Raw genomic sequence first — 23,808 nt, 5'->3', positions numbered from 1 at the left:
CATATACCGACACACACACACACACACACCTTATCATTTTTGTTTGTATGCATTTCTCCTAATATACATATTTTTTGCAATTTTGTCTAATAAACATCTTTCTGAAGCATTGTTGCCTAATATATTGTACGTTTGTATTTTCACGAATATATGCTCTTTATGCACACTTTTGCCGAATATACGTATTTCTGCACAAAGTTTGGGTTGGGACACTGCATCTCATAATTCAGAAAAGTGTGAGTTTTGGAGGACAGCTGCATTTTGGTTCACATATTGTTTTGAGGAGCGTGGATTAGAGAGATTAATATTGAAGCGCAGGCAAAACTAAATCTTACAATTGGCTTCTGTTTAACGCATATTATTTTATCAACAACTATGTCTATATTTAATTTAATTTAGCTGTTCCATGTTCACATCCAGCAGCTGCAAATTTATAATTCTACCTACTGAGTTGCACCCTTAGCAATAGTAGTTTTATAAACGAACAAAATGCTCCAATTATTTATGCACTAAATCCAGGGCCAGCTCCAAGTTAAAGTGAACAGTTCACTCTGTTGGATCTTCTCCTCTACTGATATGTCCTGGTGGGCTTACCTGAGAATGGTAGTCAGCCACTGTGGCAGCACCAATGCTCCAAGAAGCATTGGATGGCTGGATCTAGCTGTCATTTACATTGTCTACAATGTCTCAGAGTGACAGTACCTAGGAGGAATTGCTGAAAATGTAAATGGTGGCTATACCCATCTACCTCATGTCCCAGGGCAGGTGTCAGCAGTTTGCCCCACCTCAGCATTGGGGCCCCAACAGCTGACAAAGGATGACAGATATGGAAGCCCATGTCAATGAAATCTCAGTGGCAGGGGACTACTGATTTCTCCTGTCATTACTCTGCTTTTCTATACAGCCATGCCTTATAGTAGGAATGGGGAACCTGTGACTCTCTAGATCAGCCTTTCTCAACCTGTGGGTCCCCAGATGTTGTTGAACTACAACTCCCATCACCCCTAGCTAGCAAGGCCAGAGCTCAGGGACGATGGGAGTTGTAGTTAACAACATCTGGGGACCCACAGGTTGAGAACCGCTGCTCTAGATGGCAGAGAAAAAGGCCGTGCTGTCACTAAGTATTAATGTACCATTTAGGTGCACTTGGAGTGGGTTATACTATTTAATTCACAGGTTTCTTACTAAAAGATGTGTAGATCTCTTAGGTAAATAGAAATTTTAATTTGATGGAAATATACTCCATTAGAGTTGCATATATTTCCATTTTAACAAAATAAAATAAAATAAATAAATAAATAAATAAATAAATAAATAAATAAATAAATAAATAAAATTCCTTTCAGTAGCACCTTAGAGGCCAACTAAGTTAGTTATTGGTATGAGCTTTCATGTGCATGCACACTTCTTCAGATACCATTTTCATTTTAAGATAGTGCTCACAAAACCATAGCTACAAACTTTTTACACACACACAAACACACACACATGTATTCCCAGTCCCTTTTTTCCATGCAATCACTCTCCATGAAGTCCCCAAACATACCACCACATGAACAAACAAACAAAAGCACACAAACATGCACTGCACTCAGCATGCAGTTTCCATGATAGTGGCAGCATTGCTTGGAGTCCCCAGAATTACAGGAAACCCTTGCTGAACGTATCCATACCTCTGTTTGCAAACTGGGGCATGCAAGGAGTGATCATGTGGGACAAGAGCAGAGCAGTTGAGAAAATGCTGAATCCTGTGTGAACTGGTCAATTAATATTTTTTATCATTGTTCAGAATTTATATATTCTTTAGTAGAAAGTCCAAAATTAGGACAAATTTTTGTTTCTCCTTCTCAGAGAGGAGATAAATATATTGGGTGGAAAGAGACATGTGTTCACTCTAACTGGGTTAGTGAATTTGTAAAAAGAGGAAAAAATCCTGTATCTTGCATTTCTAAAACTATTTGGAAAAAGCCCATTCAGCTAAAACATAATTAGGTTACAGATGCAAGACCGAACACAGGCAATGTGAGAACCACTTCTCCCTTCCATGTATATGAATACCAGGCAAAGGCACACCCAGTTGCTGGCAATACTGACCCCCACTGGGAGTGCAAAAGTCACCTATCAGACGATGGAGTGTATGGCATATGTGTGTAGTGACATGCCACTGCTGTTACGGGGAGATCAAGCATGGAAGTAGCTTCTTGTCTGTCTTGCACTGTGGCACAAAGGAATGCAAATAGTTTCACCCTTCCTCCTCACTTTGCTCTCACTCAAGATGCTTCAAGTACTTGGGTCACATAAAATGTACTAATTTCTAATGTGGTTATTATGGTAAAGTTATGGGGTGTGGTTTTTTTGGGGGGGTGCTGATACTGCTCCTTGCCAGGGGCCCAAGGGGACCTAGGTACATCTCTGTTACCAGGACTACATCGGCAGGGCCCATACGCAAGCATTTCTCACCCTACCATAACCAGGCCAGCAATGTACAGTGGTACCTTGGGTTAACCTTTAAAGCCCTAAATGGCCTCGGTCCAGTATACATGAAGGAGCGTCTCCACCTCCATCGTTCTGCCCGGACACTGAGCTCCAGCGCCGAGGGCCTTCTGGCAGTTCCCTCGCTGCGAGAAGCCAAGTTACAGAGAACCAGGCAGAGGGCCTTCTCGGTAGTGGCGCCCGCCCTGTGGAATGCCCTCCCACCAGATGTCAAAGAGAAAAATAACTACCAAACTGTTAGAAGACATCTAAAAGCAGCCCTGTTTAGGGAAGCTTTTAATGTTTAATAGGTTATTGTATTTTAGTGTTTTGTTGGAAGCCGCCCAGAGTGGCTGGGGGGGACACAGCCAGATGGGTGGGGTCTAAATAATATATTATTATTATTATTACTTAATTCATTCTGGAGGTCCATTCTTAACCTGAAACTGTTCTTAACCTGAGGTACCATTTTAGCTAATGGGGCCTCCCGCTGTCACTGCGGTGCAATTTCTGTTCTCATCCTGAAGCAAAGTTCTTAATCCAAGGTACTATTTCTGGATTAGCGGAATCTATAACCTGAAGTGTCTGTAACCTGAAGCGTCTGTAACCTGAGGTACCACTGTATTTCCAATATAGTCTCCTCTCCAAGCCCCCCACCCCAAACCACAACAGCTTAGTTTTTTTTACTGTAGGGAAGATTCCCCCTTCCTCTGCAGCTATGTGTGAAAGGGGGTTTCACAAACTGGTGTGTGCACATTTATTACAGGATTAGCCAACATGGCTTTGCATTACAACTCTGACTATATCTGATCATTGACTATGTGGGCTGGGAGTGATGGGGGTTTTGGTCCAACAATATCTGGAAGGAACCACGTTGGCGACCCCTCAATCGGCAACACTTTGACGATGACAATTCTGAAAAAAGGTGGTAAGCCCCCCTCCACTCTTGCAAAACATGCCCCTGTGCTAAGTGACATGTGCCACTTCAGTAGAGTGGAAAGCAGAGTTGAGTATTCCTTCCATTTCTCAGTTCAAACCCACCACACTAAGTACTCCTTCTGAATTTCTCTGGGCCCAGGATGGCGTGTCCTGGTGCCAGCCATGTTTATATTGTGGTGAATTAGTACTTTTGAACTGAACTACACATAATGAAAACAGCTTGAGATAGCATTGTCCCTATATGAGTACACTGTGTCCACGAGGTATAAGATTCAGACTAACAGTAATGTGCACTCAGAAGTAAGTCCTAGAGAATTCTATGAGACTTACTCACAGGTAAGGCTGCAGTCACCAAAACCCCAATACAAGGCTGGGAGAGTTGCATTGAGTGACAGAATCCCTCTACTCAATTCTGCTGACTCAACCAGCCTTCCATTCTGTTGGCCCAGACCTCCCTCTCCCACCCACCAAACATGGTGGTTTCGTTGCCAGAACGGTCTAACAGAAATGGGGCACTTTGAGGGTAGGACTGAGCCATCTTATCAAAGGAGCAAGACAAGAATGTGGGGGGGGGGGGAAGCGGCAATCTGTGTGGATAAACTTGATATTAAGATTTCCAGAATAATTGCCGCTTAGTAATTTATTTCCAGCACAGATGTGTCTTGTGGTTATTTTTTTGTTTAAAAGTGAGTCTCCAAATGATGGCTCTTATCTGACTTTGTCGTACTAAATAGATATCCTCCAGGATTGTTTAGGGTGGTGATATACATATACAAAGCAGAATGATGCACAGGGTTTAAGTAGATGACTGCTTTAAAAACCTGAAAGATACCTTCAAAGCACACACTTCAGTCCAGAATATTTCACACCTCCAGTCACAGGTAAGAATCTGTTACATTGCATTTTCTGGGTTTGAACAACTCTGCTTAAAGTGGAAAGTCTAGCTGTTAAAACATTTATGCCCGGATGGATTTTCTTTCTAGATTTTGAAAAGGACATGTATTTTCAACCTCTGTCGGGTCATTATTTCTCTCTCGGTATACTCCTGTTAAATTAATGTGCACCTTCAATGTGTGCCTTTTTATATACCTGCTCAACGGATAAGGCACGGCTTTTTATTTCAGTAGCATACTATTACAGGAATATTCAGTAAAAGTAAGAGTTTTGCACATTCTGACACCTGCCTGAACCCACAGACTGCATTTCATTAGCTCCTTTTATTGGGCAATGAATTAAAAGGTTACACAGATCGTAATGGAAATAACAACTCATACACATGAGCCATAACCCATTCTATGAGTCACTGAATAAATTGCACATTGCAAGTCAGCTGATTCCAAGACACTTAGCACTTTTACCTTAAACTCCCTGATTATTTTTGGATTAGTGGAGGAATAATGTATTTTGGTTTCAAAGACATTCATCAGGGCCTGAGAAGAGAGATGAGCTTGTCAAAATTAAAATTAAAACAATCAGACGTGGGCCAAGTCGCTTTTCTAAATAAAGCCTTTTAAAAAGAGATTTGAAATATGACCCAAATCCTGATTCAAAGGTTCGGAAGTAGCAGGCAGTTGATAATACAGCCAAGCCCATGAAATCAACCCTCTTTTCAGCTGCTATATGCACTTCTAGAACTCAAAGGGACTTTGGGATGGACATGTATCAGATTGCACTGTGTGTGTTGTGACGTTTTACCTTGTGATTTTATTGCTATACAGTGCAATATGTATTGTGGTTTCTATATAAGCCACATCAGTTGTGTTTACACACAACACTAAGCCAACCCATGACATAGCATGAGTGTGCAAATATGTTTGCTCCTGGGGTGGAAATCACAAACACTTTGATCCTTCCTGGACCTTTCAGTTCAGTTGGGCAGTGAAGCCAAGACTTGGCTTGCTATGATGGGCAAACCAAGCCATGGGGATAGATCATTCCCCCCTCCTCCATGCCCCCCCAATCTTTTCTGGAGGTTCCTCCCATCCTCCAGAACAGATTTGCAGACAGTGAGGGGCATGGACAGGAGAGGAAGGGGAAGGAATATCTCCTTGCTCTAGGGGTAATCCTTGTGCAAGTGCAAACAGTTAATTGAACACCTCCTTTTATCTTTACTACAATGCACTTAATTGCTCCCCCTCCCCACACTCAAATTACAAACTATTCTCTTACCTTGCCAAAGCTTCCTTTCCCAATTGCTCGAAGTATCTGGAAGTGATCAAAATTCACTGCAAAAAAAGACAAAGAAGTTTTGTCATTTTTCATTAGTTTCCCACCAATGTATTTCATAGAGGTATGCCATTTATAATCATAAATGAGGTGTAAGAGTGCTGGGCTTGGATTTTGGAGACCGGGGTTCAAATCTCCAATTCAATCCTGACTTTCCTAGAGTGAGATATAAATGTGAAAAACAAAATATACGAACACCAAGGATCCACATATGCAGCCATAAGCTGTAGTGCTCAAAATGTTGCCCGATAAACACCGAAGAGTTGTGAATTGTTTTTTGCTAAAGCACAGTAGTGGAGGATTTTCTAAACCTTTTAAGGTTAAAATATTCATTTAAAACATTCATACACTGGTCTCCTTTACCAACAACAAACCCAGAGCTTTTCAGAACTCCACTGGCAGCATTCTAGACAGTCTTAGACATACACAGTCACTCTCAACTACCACACTCTCCTTACACCCACCACAATATTTGACCTATGCAATTCTTACTTCAATAAAAAAGTGGAATATTTTATCAATAATCAACCAATAATCATCTAAAGGTAAAGGTACCCCTGACCATTAGGTCCAGTCGTGGACGACTCTGGGGTTGTGCACTCATCTTGCTCTATAGGCCGAGGGAGCTGGCGTTTTGTCTGCAGACAGTTTTTCCAGGTCATGTGGCCAGCATGACCAAGCCGCTTCTAGTGAACCAGAGCAGCACATGGAAATGCCGTTTACTTTCCCGCCAGAGCGGTACCTATTTATCTTTGACGTGGTTTTGAACTGCTAGGTGGGCAGGAGCTGGGACCGAGCAACGGGAGTTCACCCCGTTGTGGGAATTCGAACTGCCGGCATTCTGATCGGCAAGCCCAAGAGGCTCAGTGGTTTAGACCACATAAAAAAACCCCACTCATTTCCTCCAGTTTTCTCATCCGAGGTGATACAGGCAACCTCTCCCCCATCTCTCACCTACGGACATTAAGCCTCTCTCCACCAATGGGTTTTCACCCTGTGGGGATTCAGGCATAGCCAACAGCACACATGGAGCATCTCAGTCAATCAGACAAAAATAAATAAAAGTAATCACCCTTAAAGAAAAATAATGTGCCCCCGCCCCAAATAAAAAGTGTGGATCAGGCGCTCAAAAGAACTGAAGAGGAAACAAGTGATTCCACTACCGCCCACTCAATTTTCAAAAAATCTTAAATGTGTATAATCTAGAAACTATATACAGTACTCTAAGCTTCTTGGAGGAAAGGTGGAATAATAATAATATAATAAATAATTGCAATACTATTCAGCCTTTAAAAGGCTGTGGCTTTTGTTTGTGAGTGATGCAACAGAGTCATGGTGAATATGCAGCAGCCCACATACTTGTCACTTCTGTTAGGAGGAAACTAACATTTAAAGAAGAGGCTGCTGGCATCTGCTTAGTTGATTTATGGCTCCATTTGAGTTTTAGCTCCTAGCTAATTCCAGAACCATAATGGGATATAATGGCAGCTAGGAAGTGTGTTTATACATCACTTTAATTATGTTTAATGTTGCCTGGATCTGCAGACAAAGCAGCTAGAAAATTATTACTACAAGCATAATGACCATGATCTTTAAAAAGTACTCATAGTGTAAGATGCTATGTTACGTTTCCCTAGCAAAATAAAAATCTATGGCTCCTAAATATAAACATTTTTGCTTTTCCGAATCCTGATTTAAGTCTATGTGAAGTCAAAAACAGAATCCCACTTCAGTTACACCTTGATTGGCTTAATTTGGTTGTGCTTTCCTGCACATGTTTTATAAGATCTCTGGCATTTTCTCGCAGATTCTCCACCCAACACAATCCAGAAGTAGGAGCTATAACAAAATGTGGCAATGTGTAGTCCTCCTCTTCAAGATATCAGCCAGCCAGTCAAACCTCTTATAGGAGTATTCATTTATTTATACAAGGGTGTAACAACAATAACAACAACAACATTGTGTTAAAGCATTTCTAGCCTGTCCTTCTTCACGAAGAGCTCAGCGTATGGGGGCAAAAGACGTAAAAACTAAAATATGTAATGAGCGGATGTTGCTGTTTTGATTATTAGTAAATAGAATATGAATCCATTATTCTGGGCCAGACTCTGTGATGATGTATATACGACATACCCTTCTCTTCTGCTCACTTGAATGGAAAGCACAAGGTGGTTGTGCAAAAGGACATATACACAGAACTATTCATTCGCTTGAAGTAAATAAGGAAAGCTATGTACATCAAGGCTTGTGTGTGCATCAAGGAAGAAGAGGGATTTGGGGTTGAGGACAATAGTACTAATGCAAATGGCCAGCTAACATGAAAATCAGCATTTGGAGATTGCTCATGGGGTCTTAGCATTTTTAAGAGGAGCTGTGCGGAAAAGGATGATCTGTTATGGGCGAAATGTTGTTCCACACAGGATAGAAAGCAAAAGTGTGCTATTTGAAAAATTCTATTCCTAGTTCCCACTGATTTGATCAAATTTAGCAGCAGGCCACAGTTGCATACCAATGTAGGCAGTCCTTCAAATGCTCAACCTACTTAGATAATGTCTTGTGAGTTTTTACGTGGTTAGGTGAATCCTGGCTCAGGCTGACTGAGTTGTTCTGACGAAAGGCTAGCAAAGAAGAATAGGCAAGATGGAGAGATGGATTCCATATTTGAATTCAAAATAACTTGCTGAACTATTGATTGCAGGCTTCTCCTTCTCCTTAATGGAGTTGGAGAACCAAGATTACAGGAAACCAACAACCTGAAGCCCCCTCTCTCTGCCACCCCTACCACCCCCTACATCAATTTATATTCACCATGGCTCACTGTGCCTTTTTCATGCTGGATGCGCAGCATTTCTAAAAATGACAACACGTCTCCACAAAAGATGTGATTATTCCAAAAATAGAAGATTCTAAAGTTGCAGGGAACAATACATAGTTTTACTTTCTTTTTCAGAGAGAAAACTGCCTTTCACTAATGACTCAAATAGCTTATCATTGGGAACGATTTGTAATCACCAATATAAATGGGTAGAGGAGACTTTCATGACATGCAGCCGTCACAAGTAAAGAGATGACAGCTGTTGCCTATTCAGAGAGGACCATTCTCACCCACTAACGTGTCTTCAGGGTGACACAGTTTTGACATCGGCAATCCATTATATACCACAAAGCTTTTGGCTCGAGGTTTCCATAGGGAAACTGGAGGGGTCACGAGTGCTGGGAAACGCTCTGCAAATTACAAAGGAAGCAGAATGCAGCAAAGTTACATAACTACATAAACATGGTTATGAAACTTGAACTGCAAATTACATAGATATTCTATGGGCTGTTTCTTGTGAAAACAATACTGTTCATTATTTCTCTCAATTACTCTGACAATTCGTGTTCAGCCTCTCTTATAAGTGAGGAGGTGCTGGTCAAGTGACTGAACATTTGACAACGGAAGCCCTTAGTGGAAAGCAGATAATAGAGGAATTCCTATTTTTACCTAATGCTCAGCAAAATTGTATAAACTTGCTATATCGTTGTATTTAAAAAACAACAGTACGTTGGGCAAGCTGGCCCTTCCCTGCCAACATTCACTGGATTAAGCACTGTATGGCAATCTGGCTTTGAACTTGGTGGTCAATAACCAGAACCTTAAGAGCTGCATTCATATAGCACCACGGTCAGTTCCAAATAACTGCTCATTACAGTCATTTCTGTTTATGATTCAGTCTGATAGACAGGAAGATAAACGCCAATCCTTCCTCTATCTATTGCTATAATCACAGAGTCAACAGTAATATTGCTCTGCTTTCCTTTGAACCATACCAGCAAGGTCAAGGGAGGGGTCTTGTCAACTGGGCAGCCAAGGACTTCCATACACACTGCCCAGGCTTGGACCCTGGAAAGGTCACTTTGGTGTTGCTAATGCAATGGTTTAACTTCACCCCCTGAGGAGCATGCCATTGTCTCACTCCATTGTCTCTTGAGGCACACAGATGGCAACAACAACAACAACAACAACAGTAGTAGTGGTTGGTGGGGGCAGTGCTGCTTACCTGACTTCCCATCACTGCCATCACAGTGGTGTACTAGGCGGGGTGAGGTGGCAGTGAGGTTGGTGCAGTGCAAACATGCCAATGGAGCCAATCTGAACCCCCCCCCCCCAGTTGGTGTGTTTGCACCATGCCAGCCTCGCTGCTGCCTTGCCCCTTATCCTCCTGGTGCACCACAGTGATGGTGGTGACTGAAGGTCAAGAAAGCAGCACTGTCCTGCACCACAACCCACTACTGAGAGTCATCTGTGGCTTTAATTCGAATGCAGATCTGTGAGTCAGAATACCATCAGCCACACTGAGGCAGATTGGGAGGGAAAGTAGATCACCCTCTTTACCATGAGACTTGAGGCGACTTCTCTGTAGTGCTGGAAAGAAAGTAGCAGGTACCAGCAGAATGCAGGTTGTGGTAGCAGATCCTGCTCTGCCCGAGGTTTCAGGATGGCTTGGACAGGTCTTACTGGTGTCTAACTTCAGGGATAGTCAACAGGGTGGACTAAAACTCCTATGATCCCTGATCATTGGCCATCCTAGCCAAGGCTGACGAGAGTTTGAGTCCAACGACTTCTGGACAGTATCATGTTGGCTACCCCTGAATGATAGAATAAATGTAAGTCATTTTGGTTTGCATACATATGGTGTGGGAAATGGTTTATGTAAAGGTTATTTCATTAGAAAATGAACTATGTTGGCCATACTTCGCTACACATAGGCACTCCAGAGAGAAAGCAGCAAGTGCTGGTGGGGATTCAAAATGCAAGTAGATTCAAAAAAGTTCTAAATGAAGTAATTCATAAGGACCAGGCAGGCTTTCTCCCAGGCAGACATTTGTTTGCTAATACAAGGAACATTATCGATATTTTGGAACTTCTGCAAACAAATATCAATACAAAAGCTGTGTTAATTTTTATAGATGCGGAGAAGGCCTTTGACAATATTTCCTGGAAATTCATGAAGAAAAACTTGGAAGGGATGGGAGTGGGACGGGGATTCGAAAATGGGATAGATGCAATCTATTCAGAACAAAAGGCCAAATTGATAGTCAACAATGTGGTTACAGAAGAGTTTAAAATTGAAAAAGGAACACGACAAGGCTGCCCTATTTCCCCAATGTTATTTATTTCGGTCCTGGAGGTGCTCTTGAATATGATTAGAGGAGACCGGTTGGTTGAAGGAATTCAGGTCGGAGCGAAACAGTACAAACTTAAAGCTTTTGCAGATGACCTAGTTTTGACTTTACAGGAGCCAGAATCTAGTACGAAAAGAGTATTACAATTGATTCAAGTGTATGGTCGGGTGGCGGGATTTAAATTAAATAAGCAAAAAACTAAGGTATTGGAAAAAAACTTGACAGTTACAGAGTCAGAAAGGTTTCAGAAAGAGACAGAGTTAAACGTGGTTAAAAAAGTAAAATACCTAGGGGTAAATATAACAGTAAAAAATTTGAGTCTATTTAAGGACAACTATGAGAAATGTTGGTTAGAAATTAAGAGAGACTTAGAAAGTTGGACAAGATTGAAACTTTCCTTGTTAGGCCGAATCGCCGCTATAAAGATGAATGTATTGCCAAAAATGTTGTTTTTGTTTCAAACTTTGCAGATTGTGGACAAAACAGAGTGCTTTCGGAAGTGGCAGAGAGATATTTCCAAATTTGTCTGGCAGGGCAAAAAGCCCAGAATTAAGTTTAAGATATTAACTGATGCGAAAGAAAGAGGGGGCTTTGCCCTGCCAGACTTAAGGTTGTACTATGAATCAGCAGCTTTCTGCTGGCTAAAAGATTGGCTGCTTCTCGAAAACACTGATGTATTAGATTTGGAAGGTTTTAATAATGCTTTTGGTTGGCATGCATATTTATGGTATGACAAGGTCAAGATTAATAAGACTTTCAAGAACCATATTGTCAGAAAAGCAGTGTTTAATGTCTGGACAAAATACAAAGACTTACTGGAAAATAAAACTCCAAGGTGGCTTTCACCATTGGAAGCTAAGGCCCGGAAAAGACTCAATATGGAGGCCAAATGGCCGAAGTATTGGGAAATATTAGAAAAAGATGGAGATAACTGGAAATTGCAGAGTCAGGAGAAAATGAAAGACAAAGTGCGAGACTGGTTACACTACGCTCAGATTAAAGAAGTTTTTAAACTTGACAAAAAGTTAGGATTCTAGGTGGAAAAATCGAAGTTAGAAACGGAATTGTTAGAGCCTAAGACTAAGGTACTTTCAAAAATGTATAACTTGCTATTAAAATGGAATACACAAGATGAAACGGTCAAACCGGCTATGATAAAGTGGGCACAGGACATTGGATACAACATCATGTTTGAGGACTGGGAGAGGTTGTGGACTACTGGGCTGAATTTCACTGCATGTAATGCTTTGAAAGAAAATGTTATGAAAATGATATATAGATGGTATATGACCCCAGTCAAACTTGCAAAAATATACCACTTGTCTGATAACAAATGTTGGAAATGTAAAGAAAATGAAGGAACATTCTTTCACATCTGGTGGACTTGCCCTAGAGTTAAGGCTTTCTGGGAAATGATATATAATGAGCTGAAAAAGGTATTCAAGTATACCTTTCCTAAGAAACCAGAGGCCTTCCTTCTGGGTATTGTCGGCCAGAAGGTGCTAAAGAAGGACCGAACATTTTTTATGTACGCAACAACAGCAGCAAGGATACTTGTCGCTAAGCATTGGAAAACCCAAGATTTACCCACACTGGAAGAATGGCAGACGCAACTGATAGACTATATGGAACTGGCTGAGATGACTGGCAGAATCCGAGACCTGGGAGAAGAGACGGTGGAAGAAGATTGGAAGAAATTTAAGATTTATCTACAAAAATATTGTAAATTGTATGAATGTTAAGAAGGATGCTAGAGTACAAACAACTTGGCACCATTAAGCTAGATGAAGTGAAGTATGAAGATAAGCTAAATTTAAGAAAAGATAAATTTTTGGAAACTCTAGGTTATATTTAAATTTTTAAGATTTGAATAAAGGATATCTAAAATTAGAGATATAACATTGGAAAATTAGATAATAAGAAATAGAAATAAGGGGATAAATTTGCTGGAAAAATTTTATAGTCAGGAACGCAGGAGCAGGAGATGTGAGGGAGTCCAAAGAAGTTAAGAAAATCATGTTAAGAGATGTGTTATATTGTATTGTTTATTGGTATTGTAACTAAAAATAAAAACTGTTAATAAATATTTATAAAAAAAAATAATGCAAAAACTGGCAGCAAATTATATTTGCATCTTAAATATCATTTCACCATCTTGTAGACCTTGGGTGGCAAAGAGAAAAAAACAAAACAAAAACAAACTGAACCTGAATTACATGATTTGTGTTTCAACAAAGTGTTCAAATGTGTATAAGCTGGAGCATGGTTTCATATTTTGAGGCACATTATAAATCATTTTTAAAAAGTGCCTTTCACAAAATCCCCTTAGGCCACAGGCTGCAGGGCATTTGCACAGTAGAAGTTGCACTGAGGTCAATGGCATAATTCTAAGGCCCTGATCTGATGAAAAGCCAGTTGTGCTTAAGTTCCACTGAAACCAATGTGACAAACTTCACTGATTTCAATGGAATTTCAATACTACTAACTTTAGTTGGATCAGGGCCTAGGAATCATGCCACTGATTTCAATGAGACTTCTTTAGCTGAGTTCTCTAAATACAGTATAATAAAGAAAGGAACAGAAGACTACTTTCAAGGCAATTGTTGCATAAAACATCTTTAACAGGGTTTTTCTGTTGTTATTATTATTCCATATAGATGAAAGTAGGATTTGGAAGTTTATAAGTCAAGGGAAGGGAGGCAGTGGAAGACAGGCGTGCCTGGCGTGCTCTGGTCCATGGGGTCACGAAGAGTCGGACACGACTAAACGAGTAAACAACAACAACAACAAAGTCAAGGGAAGTGAATTCAGAATGTGAAAAAGCCATTGGGGAAAGGGTGAGTGTTTGACCTTTACCGGAAAAGAACATGTGTTCCCTACATATTTGCAAATCACCCCCTACCTTTCACAAGCAGAGTGAAATATTCACGTGGCTAGAGGCAAGGATTCAGAAACTGAAAATTGTGTCAGAAAACCTCTAAGGCACTTCTAACATCTTTCTCCATGAAACCGCATCTTGGCTGCACAGCTTCCAACATCCTCATGAGTCATGCAGCCACTGGTGCCTAGTATACCTTTTAATTGCGGAAGCAAAGAACGGTGAAAAGAGGCAGGTATTCCAATCTGAATTAGTTTTGTGGCTGTCCTGTTATAATGCATGGCAGCACCATTTGTCTATGCCCCTTTGCCCCCACCCCTTTTGGTACCCATGATTAACTCCTCGGCTGATGTGATGCTGAGGACACACAGCATGTTGTGGTTCCATGGCTGGTCTGCATTTTCACAGTTCCTTATACAAACTTCAGAAGCCACAACTGAAATGATTAACAAATGGGCGATATGCAACTCAATCTTACTCAAGAGTAGACTCACTGAAATTAAGTTCTTCATGTCCATTGCCTTCAATGAGTCTACTCTGAGTAAGTCTTAGTGAAATACCACCAAGGGTGTAGAAGAACAGTTCTGGCAGCATGAACATAAAGTAGCTGCTTTGTTTCATGCTAAAGGTGCAGAACTATTCACTGAAAACTAAGTAGCTTCTGCATATATGCAAATTATGAAACATGTAGGATTTCATTAATAAAGTGCATTAATTAAACTGTGCAATGCTTTTGTTTTGTAACTGAAACAGTGTGAGTTCTTTCCCCCAAACATGTACAGCAGGCTCTGTTTTAGCAACTCCGTTAAATTAATAGCCTTTTCAAATAAGCACTGTTTTTATTACTGCCTTCCTGCTAGGGACTAAACTGTGAATAAGTTGCACTTAGGGATATAAAACTTTAATACATAACCACATTAACCACAGATGATGATTCTGGCCTGCTTTACCTTTCCTTAAACCTGTGCTGAATTTAAACACTTCTGCTGCTTATTGCAATGATCATTGCTGATCATTGCTCTCTGGCTTATGTCACAGTGTTGCGTTGTGCCAGAAGCAGTTTAGTCATGCTGGCCACATGACCCGGAAAGCTGTCTGTGGACAAACGCCAGCACCCTCAGCCTGAAAGTGAGATGAGCGCCACAACCCCATAGTCGCCTTTGACTGGACTTAACCATCCAGGGGTCCTTTACCTTTTTTAAAATTCCTCAATAACCAAGAACAATCTTTAAAAAGGCATCACTACACTTTCCATTCACTTCATTGCTAGGAATAGAGGTGTAAGACTGGCAAGCTGATAAATTATAAATCCTAAGGCTTGCTCTACCAGCACCAAAGTGCATTGCATGAATTCAATCGAACTCTCAAACCATTACACTGAATAAGTAAGATAAAACTGCTGCAGTATCGCAATGTGTCAAATGCACCATTATGTTGGAATTGCTGTGACTTTGTGATGCCTTTGCAGACAGTTACTGTATGCCAGCACAAATGATTAGAGCAACACACACTACACAAGAGCTGATGATTATTTTAATACAATTGGTATTGGTGCTGAGACGATAGCTTCCTTAAACACTACCAAATAAAAAAGTGAAAGGAGCTTCAATCCAGCTCAGTCCTCTGCATGCATGGAAGAGATCTGCACATATTGAAAGCAACTGGGTACATGCCGCACCAGAACCTGACAAGTTCATTTTTATAAAGAACTAGCTCTAAAAAAGAACTTGCATTGCTGCAGGTGCCACGTAATGCTAACACATTCTGCAGTTGTAAGAGATCAGTCTTTTAGGGTGGCAACACCTACGCTGTGGAACTCCCTGCCTATTGAAATCAGATAGGCCTCTTCATTGTACTCTTTCTGGTTAAAACATTTTTGTTTAAGCAAGCAAATCTGGACCTGTAGAAGATACAAGTGTTTACATCTGTTTTTGGCTTACTGCTAATTATGTAACTAGTTAGTAAATGTGGGGGGGGGGTTAAAGGGGGGAAATCCCTGTTTTGTCTTTTATTGATAATTTTAAGGGTTTATTTTACTTTGTAAAGTACTCTGAGGTTTAATGATAATCAAGCAGCGTATACATTTTGCTGAATTGATTAAATAACGAACATGTGTCTTAACTCACTGAAATCAAATGCATCTAATTCTGTGTTAAAATTGTGGTTAGCATGTGTGTCTCATATTTTCTTAAACAAAAACATTGTTTATGGAGTTGTTGCTATGATGCAATTGGCAAGAGGACTGGGGGGGGGGGAGTTGGGAGAAGGGGAGCAGGCACAGCTAACCAGATGGGGACCCTGTCTTCAAAGGGTGAGAAGGCATGCACACTGATCCACTCGACTGGAGTAACACCAAGAGCTTTTATAGAATGTCAAACTGCCTGTACAAGTGGGTGGCTTGGCATCTGAGATGCACCTCAGCTCCTGATTAGCTGCCAAGTCTAATTCTGGTTGGGCCACAGTTGCAGCTGAAGAATTTTCATGTAAAGAACACAACGCCTTCATCCAGCTTACTGTTTTGAGACTAAGATCCCAGCATGTAACATTTGTATTTGCTTTCTGTGTAATTATTATTATTATCATTAATAACCATCCCTTTGCCCAGCTATATATTTAACTGTGTTTCTAATAAAGTTAAATACATATATTCAATGGTGTGCAGTAATGTAAATAGCGCCATGGATGGGAACTATAGAAATATACCTAGCTAATACTTAATCCATCACAACTTCCTCTAAATGGTATGTCAATCTATGGGGAGTTCAAAACATGTGTCTAAACTAATTCCAAGTTTTACCTTGCAAAATAATAGCCTTATAGCACTAAAGTACCTACATCTGACAAATTATTTTTGTCTAGGGTAAAGATGGCCTCCGCAGAGCTGCTCTGTAAAAAAGAAAGTTGAATTCTCAAACAATACAGCTGTATGGTCCAAGTTCCAAAAACAAAGCCCTGATTTAAAACAGTTCTTATAAAAACAAATTGTAATTTAACACATGACCACAACACTTGCCAAATTGTTACATGTGCTGGTAACAAAGACTAGGCAACTATTAGGTTATCACTGGCACAGTGCAATTTGGACTTTAAAAATGTGCCACATAATTCCTGGCTGAATTGACCCTTGAGATAAAATTTTAGGACTGCTGCCTTCTGTTGACATCTCCTATAAACTTGGACTGACACCACTCTGTTAATGGCACCCAGCAAGGATAATTTCATGCTTCTTTATCATCCAAATGGCACCCTCTGATGTGGCCAGGTGATAAGCAATCAAATCATTGGTCTCATCCATTGAGTTTCTGGATCAAAGAATACTGGAATTGAGTGAGAAGAAGCCACATTTCCCACCAGGCTCTTTTCTGGTGGGTTGGGAGGGATCTCATAAGATATCTCTCAGAGAGAGCATAATGCAGAGGTAATCAGTGTGCCAACTGCCAGATGTTATTGGACTCCAACACTTATCACCCCTGACTACTGACCATGCTAGGGGTCTGATAGGAGTTGTGGTCCAACAACATTGGCTATCCCTGGTCTAATGAGACAACATTTCCATGAATATTCCACATTCTGAAAACCCTCAACTGCAAACCTGTGAAAATTCTGTACGTTCTGGGAATCTTGATGAAGTTGGCCTAATCTTCTCTGGTTTTACCAGAGTTTAGCAGATATACTTTCTTCCCCAGCTTCTACTTCCAGGGATAAGGAGATACAAATTCTGAACTTGTGGTGGTGGCTCTAGCAGAGATGCTGAAAGCTAAGGTCTCACCACATTGCCCTGTAGTTTAGAATAGGAAAGGCGTGGGACACATTTTACCTGACCCTGATTTTACCATGTTATTTCTTTTTTTGTGGTGAGCTGGTGTGCGCTAGTGTGAGTGTGTTTACCAAGAAGCTTGGATCAAATAAAACTCTGCACACGCCCTGAGACTTTGTGTATTTTGTGGCTTTGAGCAATGAGCATGGTGCTTCACCACACAAAAGCAACATGGGAATAAAATAAAATGACTTTGTTAAGACTTTGCCACATCACAAAATAATGTAAGCATTGGCTGTGAGGAGCCTTTCAAAAGAGATGGAGGCAGTAAAAGAAACATTAAGAGGAAGAGGTAACGGCGCCATATCCTTTATTATATGGGCTTGTTCTACTAAAAATACCTACTGCATACTGAAGCACTCTATATTAGAGTCTCTGGAGTTGCAATTTTGATTCTTATCCACATGCACAGAGCATTAAAAGAATCTAAAACATTTAGATATATGAAGTTTGCCTGCATTAAAATCTTTTGCACTTTCATCCCCGGCTTGTAGTAATCTTGGCAGGGGTTCGAGCAGACAGCAGGTGAGCATTAAGATGCAAGCTTCATGCACACCCTACAGTCAGCAGAAAGCTTAACTGAAGCATTTCAACCATAAAATGCTAACCCTAGCATTCATTTTCACAATTCTGTAGGGAAAGAATTGCTTTTTGCCAGGGACTTGCACTTCAAAAACAAATGCTTACTCCATTCCTAAATTGCAGAACAGCCCCCATAGACTCTGAGTACAGCCAGAATCAAAATGAAAGGGAATATTCTTAGCTAGCAATCCTATTCACTAAACTGTGGGTTCTTCAGTCCTTGAACAAGTGCAATTCTGAAGTAGAGATAGCTGTGCCCAGTGAAGCCAATAGGAAGGTGGCATGATCATGGGGGAAGGCCCAGTAGGAGATTGCAATGAAGGCAGAGGCACCTCAGAGACCCTAGTGTGGGAGTGTGACTGCAGTCAATGTGTGACTGCATGCATACCCCTCAATAGTCCCAATTTGAGCAGGACACCCCAGAATCACAGAAGTGAATCCTGGCTTTTGATTAGATCCCAGATTGTCCTGGGGGGTTTTGTTGTCTGCCATGTGCCAGTGTGTGGGATCAAAAGATGCTTGAATTTTGGTTCAGCGCTTTCGTGTGAGAGCTCAGGAGCAAAACAACTACAACAAGCATCCCAATTTTGATCAGTGGGATGTTAAGAGGGCATGTGACCATAGCGTCCTCAATCTCTAGCTCCTGAGTGGGGAAGGCACTCTCTTCCACATCCACATCCATCCCAGCTAATGAACTCTTTCACTTGCCATTACTTTATACCAAGAAGGAAGAACACCATTACTAGTCTTGGCACTGCATATTTACAGATCCGTTGGCAAGGGTCTTCTTCTTCTTTGGCAATCACTCGTAGCCGAGTAAGATTGTCTTCCATAAACATGGTTTGAAAAGTGAGTCCGCAAATGACTGGAGGCCAGTTCTGGATCCACACCTCCTTCCACAGTGGGGACATAGGTTTCTGGGCGGGAGTTGATCATGGTGAGGGTTTGCCAAGTGTGCCTTCCTCTTCGCGCATTTCTCCCTTTCATCCTGAGTTCGAGTGTCAAAATCCATGGCACCTTTGGTAAAAGCTGTTCTCCAATTGGAGTGCTCTAGTACTCTGGTACTCTACGTCCTTCTTCCACAGGAGACTGCTTTATACCACTTCAAACTATTTGTCCATCTAGTGTTTTCTACGCTGATTGGCAGTGGCTCTCCAGGGTTCCAGACAGAAATATTTCCCATGCTCTGCATGCAGAACAGTTGCTCTACCCCACTGAGCAACAGCCCTTCCAGTGCTTTGAATGATGCCCCATGAACCCACCTTGGAGAAGGAAGGCTCCTTGTCATGACTGCCAACCCCAAATCTGATATTCCTTCATCAAGAGATGATGTTTGAGATGAAGGAGCGTCTCCACCCCCATTGTTCAGCCCGGACACTGAGATCCAGCGCCGAGGGCCTTCTGGCGGTTCCCTCATTGTGAGAAGTAAGGTTATAGGGAACCAGACAGAGGGCCTTCTCGGTAGTGGCACCCACCCTGTGGAACACCCTCCCTTCAGATGTGAAGGAAATAAGCAGCTATCCTATCTTTAAAAGACATCTGAAGGCAGCCCTGTTCAGGGAAGTTTTTAATATTTAATGCTGTATTGTTTTTAATACTTGACTGGGAGCCGCCCAGAGTGGCTGGGGAAACTCAGCCAGATGGGCGGAGTATAAATAATAAATAATGATGATGATGATGATGACTCTTGGCCTTCCCAAGCTACACCTTCCCAATGAAACAGCCACATATCCTTCCTCTGAACATTTGTGCACTGACAATTCACTTATACAGGGGAAATATCCTAAGCAGAATGACCCCTGTCCTGAACCTATAAAAGCCTCTCGGCCTTTTTGTTGATTGTCATGTGAGGATGGGCAATCTTTCTTCGGCTGAGGAATTATTTTTGCTCCGATTTTATGCTCCGTTTCTCAGGATATGCTCTGAGATCTTTCATGCTGACTTTAACCTCATTCATTTCCTCCCTGCCAAAGGCTTTTGTGTGTGTTGTTCGGGATTCCCTGCCTATCCAGGACCTGCCAGCTCCACTTTCCTGCCAGACATTCTTTGCCCTCCTGAGCAGCCATAATGGCTTTTCTAAATCACCTGCTGCATTGCGAGCAAGAGAGTGCATTCTCTTTTGATTGTTCAAGAATATTTTCTGGCTGAATGCAACAATAAGCATCTCAGAGAAACAGCCCTGGTGGCATGCTGAAAGGGGTAAGAAAAGAAAAGAATGGAAATTTGGGCAGCTCGGCTCCTGAAGCATCCACTTGCAAGGAAGCCAGCTTTCAACATTTTCATTAGCCCAGCGGAAAGAACAATCTTGAATAATACAGTGGTTATTTGGCAGAAGTAAAGCAATTCAATGGGCATCTTCCCTTAATGTCATTGACAAGCAGTGGAATATAAGAGTCTTGTATATCTTTATTGATAATTGTAGCTAATGGGACCCCACTGTAAGAAGAACGTATGGTCCTTGCAAGTTACGGGATAAGCGAGCTGAACTTAAATCTCATTGATTTTAAAGAAGGCTAAGTTACATCTTGACTTAATTTTCTCTGCTGAACCTGTTCAAGGGTTCATTTTAACAAGATTTATACACTGCCTGGTCATCAAAAACTTCTAAGAGGTTCACATAAAACAATGTAAATATTCATTTAACTTTTAAAAAGAGCAAGTTGATAAAAATAGAAATAAAACCAGCTCTATTAAAATAAATATGCATGCTAAAATTGCTTAATATGAATCCAATCTGCAGCCTACAGAGAAAGATGCCGTGACTGTTCTGATACTCTATGGTGTTGATCACAAATGTACTACCCAGCAGGTCAGAAATGAGAAATGGGGCTCTCTTGTGCATGAAGGGTTATGGGCAGAGCCTGGCATTCCTAGACCTTGCCCAGGCTAGCAGTGGCAGGGTCAACACGATCCGGACACCAATGTGCTGGGAGCAGAAAGCCGGAACTGAAAGTCCATACAAGCAGATGGCTCCAGCTGACAAAACCAGTGAAGCAAATGAGCTGAGTGTCTGTTTAGACAACATGTTTTCCAACAGATACAAGGATATATATATATTAACCTCGGGGTTCTTATAAAACCTGTACTTAGGATGGGAGCGGAAGAGAGGAGAAAGGGGCTTGAAAGAACTTCTCTTAGCTTGAAGGCTAAGAGAACCCATGCTGAACACACAGGGGAGACAGCGCGTCATGTCACTTGGCCTTGTTTCCTACATCCATAGACTGAGCTGTGATGTTGGCTCATTAGGGTGAATGGGGATCTGCCCCTCTGACCTCAGTTGTCCTCACCTGCTCGCCTTCTAACTTCTTTTTATTACTACTTCTGTTACATTACTATCCCACCTTTTCTCCAAAGAGCTCAAGGTGGGGTGCACATTGCTACCCCTCTCCATTTTATCGTCACAACAACCCTGTGAGGTAGGTTAGGCTGAGACACAGTGACTGGCCCAGGGACACCCAGGGGGCTTCATAGCTGAGCAGAACCCTGATCTCTCAGGTCCTAGTCCAGCAGTCTAACCACTAGTTTACACTGGCTCTCTTACAGCCAGTCTAGGGCTATACGCACCAGGAAAGGGGATGGAGACAAAACCAGAATTAGTTGGCTCTGCCTGTCATTGGCTCTGCCCACCCTTGGCCACTCTACCCTCGCCCCCCACCCCAGTTCCAATGGGAATAACTTTGAAAGGGCCTACCCATGTACAGCGGTATGATCATAGCCACTTACATGTGATCAGGACCATGGGGGAAGCCTACATCTGTAAAACTGTAAGCATCTACTTTTACACTCACTCTGTACATGTTGACATTAGGGGGTGGGGAGATCTACTGGATGTGGCTCCACTTCTAAGTCCATGAATTTAGTGAATGTGTTGCAGGTGCGGGGAAATGTTGAGATGCCACCAGTTTTCCACTTCTTAGTGAATATTGCATGCTTCTGAAATTTGTGCAAATGGTTAATATTTGCTTTACGTAACCTTTGAATGGCAAGCATAAGTTGTTTGCTTTAGAACGCAAAGTTATTTTATTTTAATGGAAAAAGAACCACAACATTATGAACATCCGACTTGACCACTTTCAAGAAGTGTAAGTTTCTGACGACAACAATAGGAGCCCTCTTAGCATGAAGTGTGTCTGCCGCATACGTACCACCCCTGCCCCGTTGTTCCCTGACTTCTGCATGCAAAGCTGAAGGCAGCTTGTAAGTGGGTTCAGTCAAACACACAAGCCTCGTCGTGATCAGGAAACCTGCCTTACCCCCCCAAGCGTGGGGGGGGGGGACTGCCCCTGCCTGCTGTGCCCTATACCACCCCCGAATTTGAGGGGGTGGGGGCACTAGGCAGAAAGCCCTTGTGCAGATTTCGGCGCTCCTGGACGCTGTCTCTGATTCGCGCCTCTAGCTGCAGCAACTTCAAAAGAAACAATTAGGAGGAAGCTAATGCACATATTTCAAGGAAGAATGGGGAGTAAAGACTGCTAACCAAAGAGATCTCTGAGAAACAAGACGAGTCTGAGGAACAGGAATAAATCATGAGAAGACACACCAAGGCTTGGTATGTTCGGCAATGGGACTGGATGGGGGGGGGGACTTTCCTTTCTTTTTTCTATCTGATTAACCAAGAATCCCCCCCCCCACAAGTCACAAGTCAGAAATGCCGTTTAAATAACTTAAGCTGAGGATTTAAGACTGTGTGGAGATAATTTTCTAAACAAAGCATGTTTTAAGGAGACCGTGGAAAGTATAAGAGCTTTGGAATGACGCAGCAAAAAATAGCGTCGCCATTTTGGCAAGTTCTGTCGAAAGACTTATGTCTGGGAGGAGGAATAGATCTGTTTTCATATTGTGGGTGAGCCTCCTCAGAGGGACTAAAGAAGGTGACAGATTTGCGAGACTGATGGTGGAAAGAGTGCTTTTATTTATGAAAGTGATGATATATGGAAACCATCTCGACATGATGATCGGACGAACGGAAAATTCACACAGGATTATAACTGGTGTTTACCTGCTTAAAGAGATTATCAGAAGAGATCATAAAGAAAAAAAGAAAAATATACGAACAAGACGAGATGTGGGAACAGCAAGATAGGACTGGATAGAATTATGAACATTATTTGGACAGATTTGTGGATATTAACGCAGTAGCAAGAAGATGATTGGAATCCCCTTCGGAACTTGAAATATGGGTCCCCACAACAAAAAAATTAAAATTCGGCTTTGTAATTCGGAATTTATGTGATGTGATTTGATTTGATTTGATTGGTCGGTTAATAAAAATTTTTATTTATTTTTTTTTTTAAAGGAAACCTGCCTTATTCCTGAATGTGAGTAAGCACATTCAGCAAAATGTCCCCTGTCCAAAACCCTAGACCTCCAGACTTCGCAGACAATACTGAGCTGGTCTGACTTGGTATCAGACAGCTTCCAATGTTTTTATTTGAAAGCGAAGATGCTTCTTAAAGTCTTTAATAGCTATCTCTTTAAAGCCAAGGAATTCACAGTTTGCATAGACCCATGCAAACTATTCCATTAAACCAAACCATAAAATTGTTTTTATATGCATCAGTATTCCCTTTGAACGATAATGGATAGGATCCACATTTGCTATCAGCCTTTGCAAACTCTTCTGTGTTTAATTGACTCTCTTTTGTCTACCTGACATTAGCAAGAACAAATCCTGCTGATGGATTTTATGCTTCTTCATGCATATAATTAAAACCTGCAGCACTGCTGT

At 41.5% G+C, this 23,808-nt stretch overlaps 1 protein-coding gene and 1 long non-coding RNA gene across 2 annotated transcripts in view; one reads left to right on the top strand and one right to left on the bottom strand.

The window, feature by feature from the left end:
* The window catches only part of LOC307217358, a 222,483-nt gene that overhangs the window by 302 nt on the left and 198,373 nt on the right, over positions 1-23,808 (top strand). The gene's annotated exons all lie outside the window — the stretch shown is intronic.
* Positions 1-23,808, bottom strand: part of STK32C (serine/threonine kinase 32C) — a 174,970-nt gene that overhangs the window by 75,339 nt on the left and 75,823 nt on the right. The window contains exon 2 of the mRNA XM_079978467.1: positions 5,581-5,636. Coding sequence (XP_079834593.1) covers positions 5,581-5,636 — 56 coding nt within the window. The remainder of the gene's footprint in view (positions 1-5,580; positions 5,637-23,808) is intronic.

The sequence above is a fragment of the Podarcis cretensis genome (assembly GCF_951804945.1).
Source record: "Podarcis cretensis genome assembly, chromosome: 5".
Taxonomy (NCBI): domain Eukaryota; kingdom Metazoa; phylum Chordata; class Lepidosauria; order Squamata; family Lacertidae; genus Podarcis; species Podarcis cretensis.
Note: the sequence above shows the minus strand (reverse complement) of the source record. Positions and strands in the feature narration are given on the sequence as shown.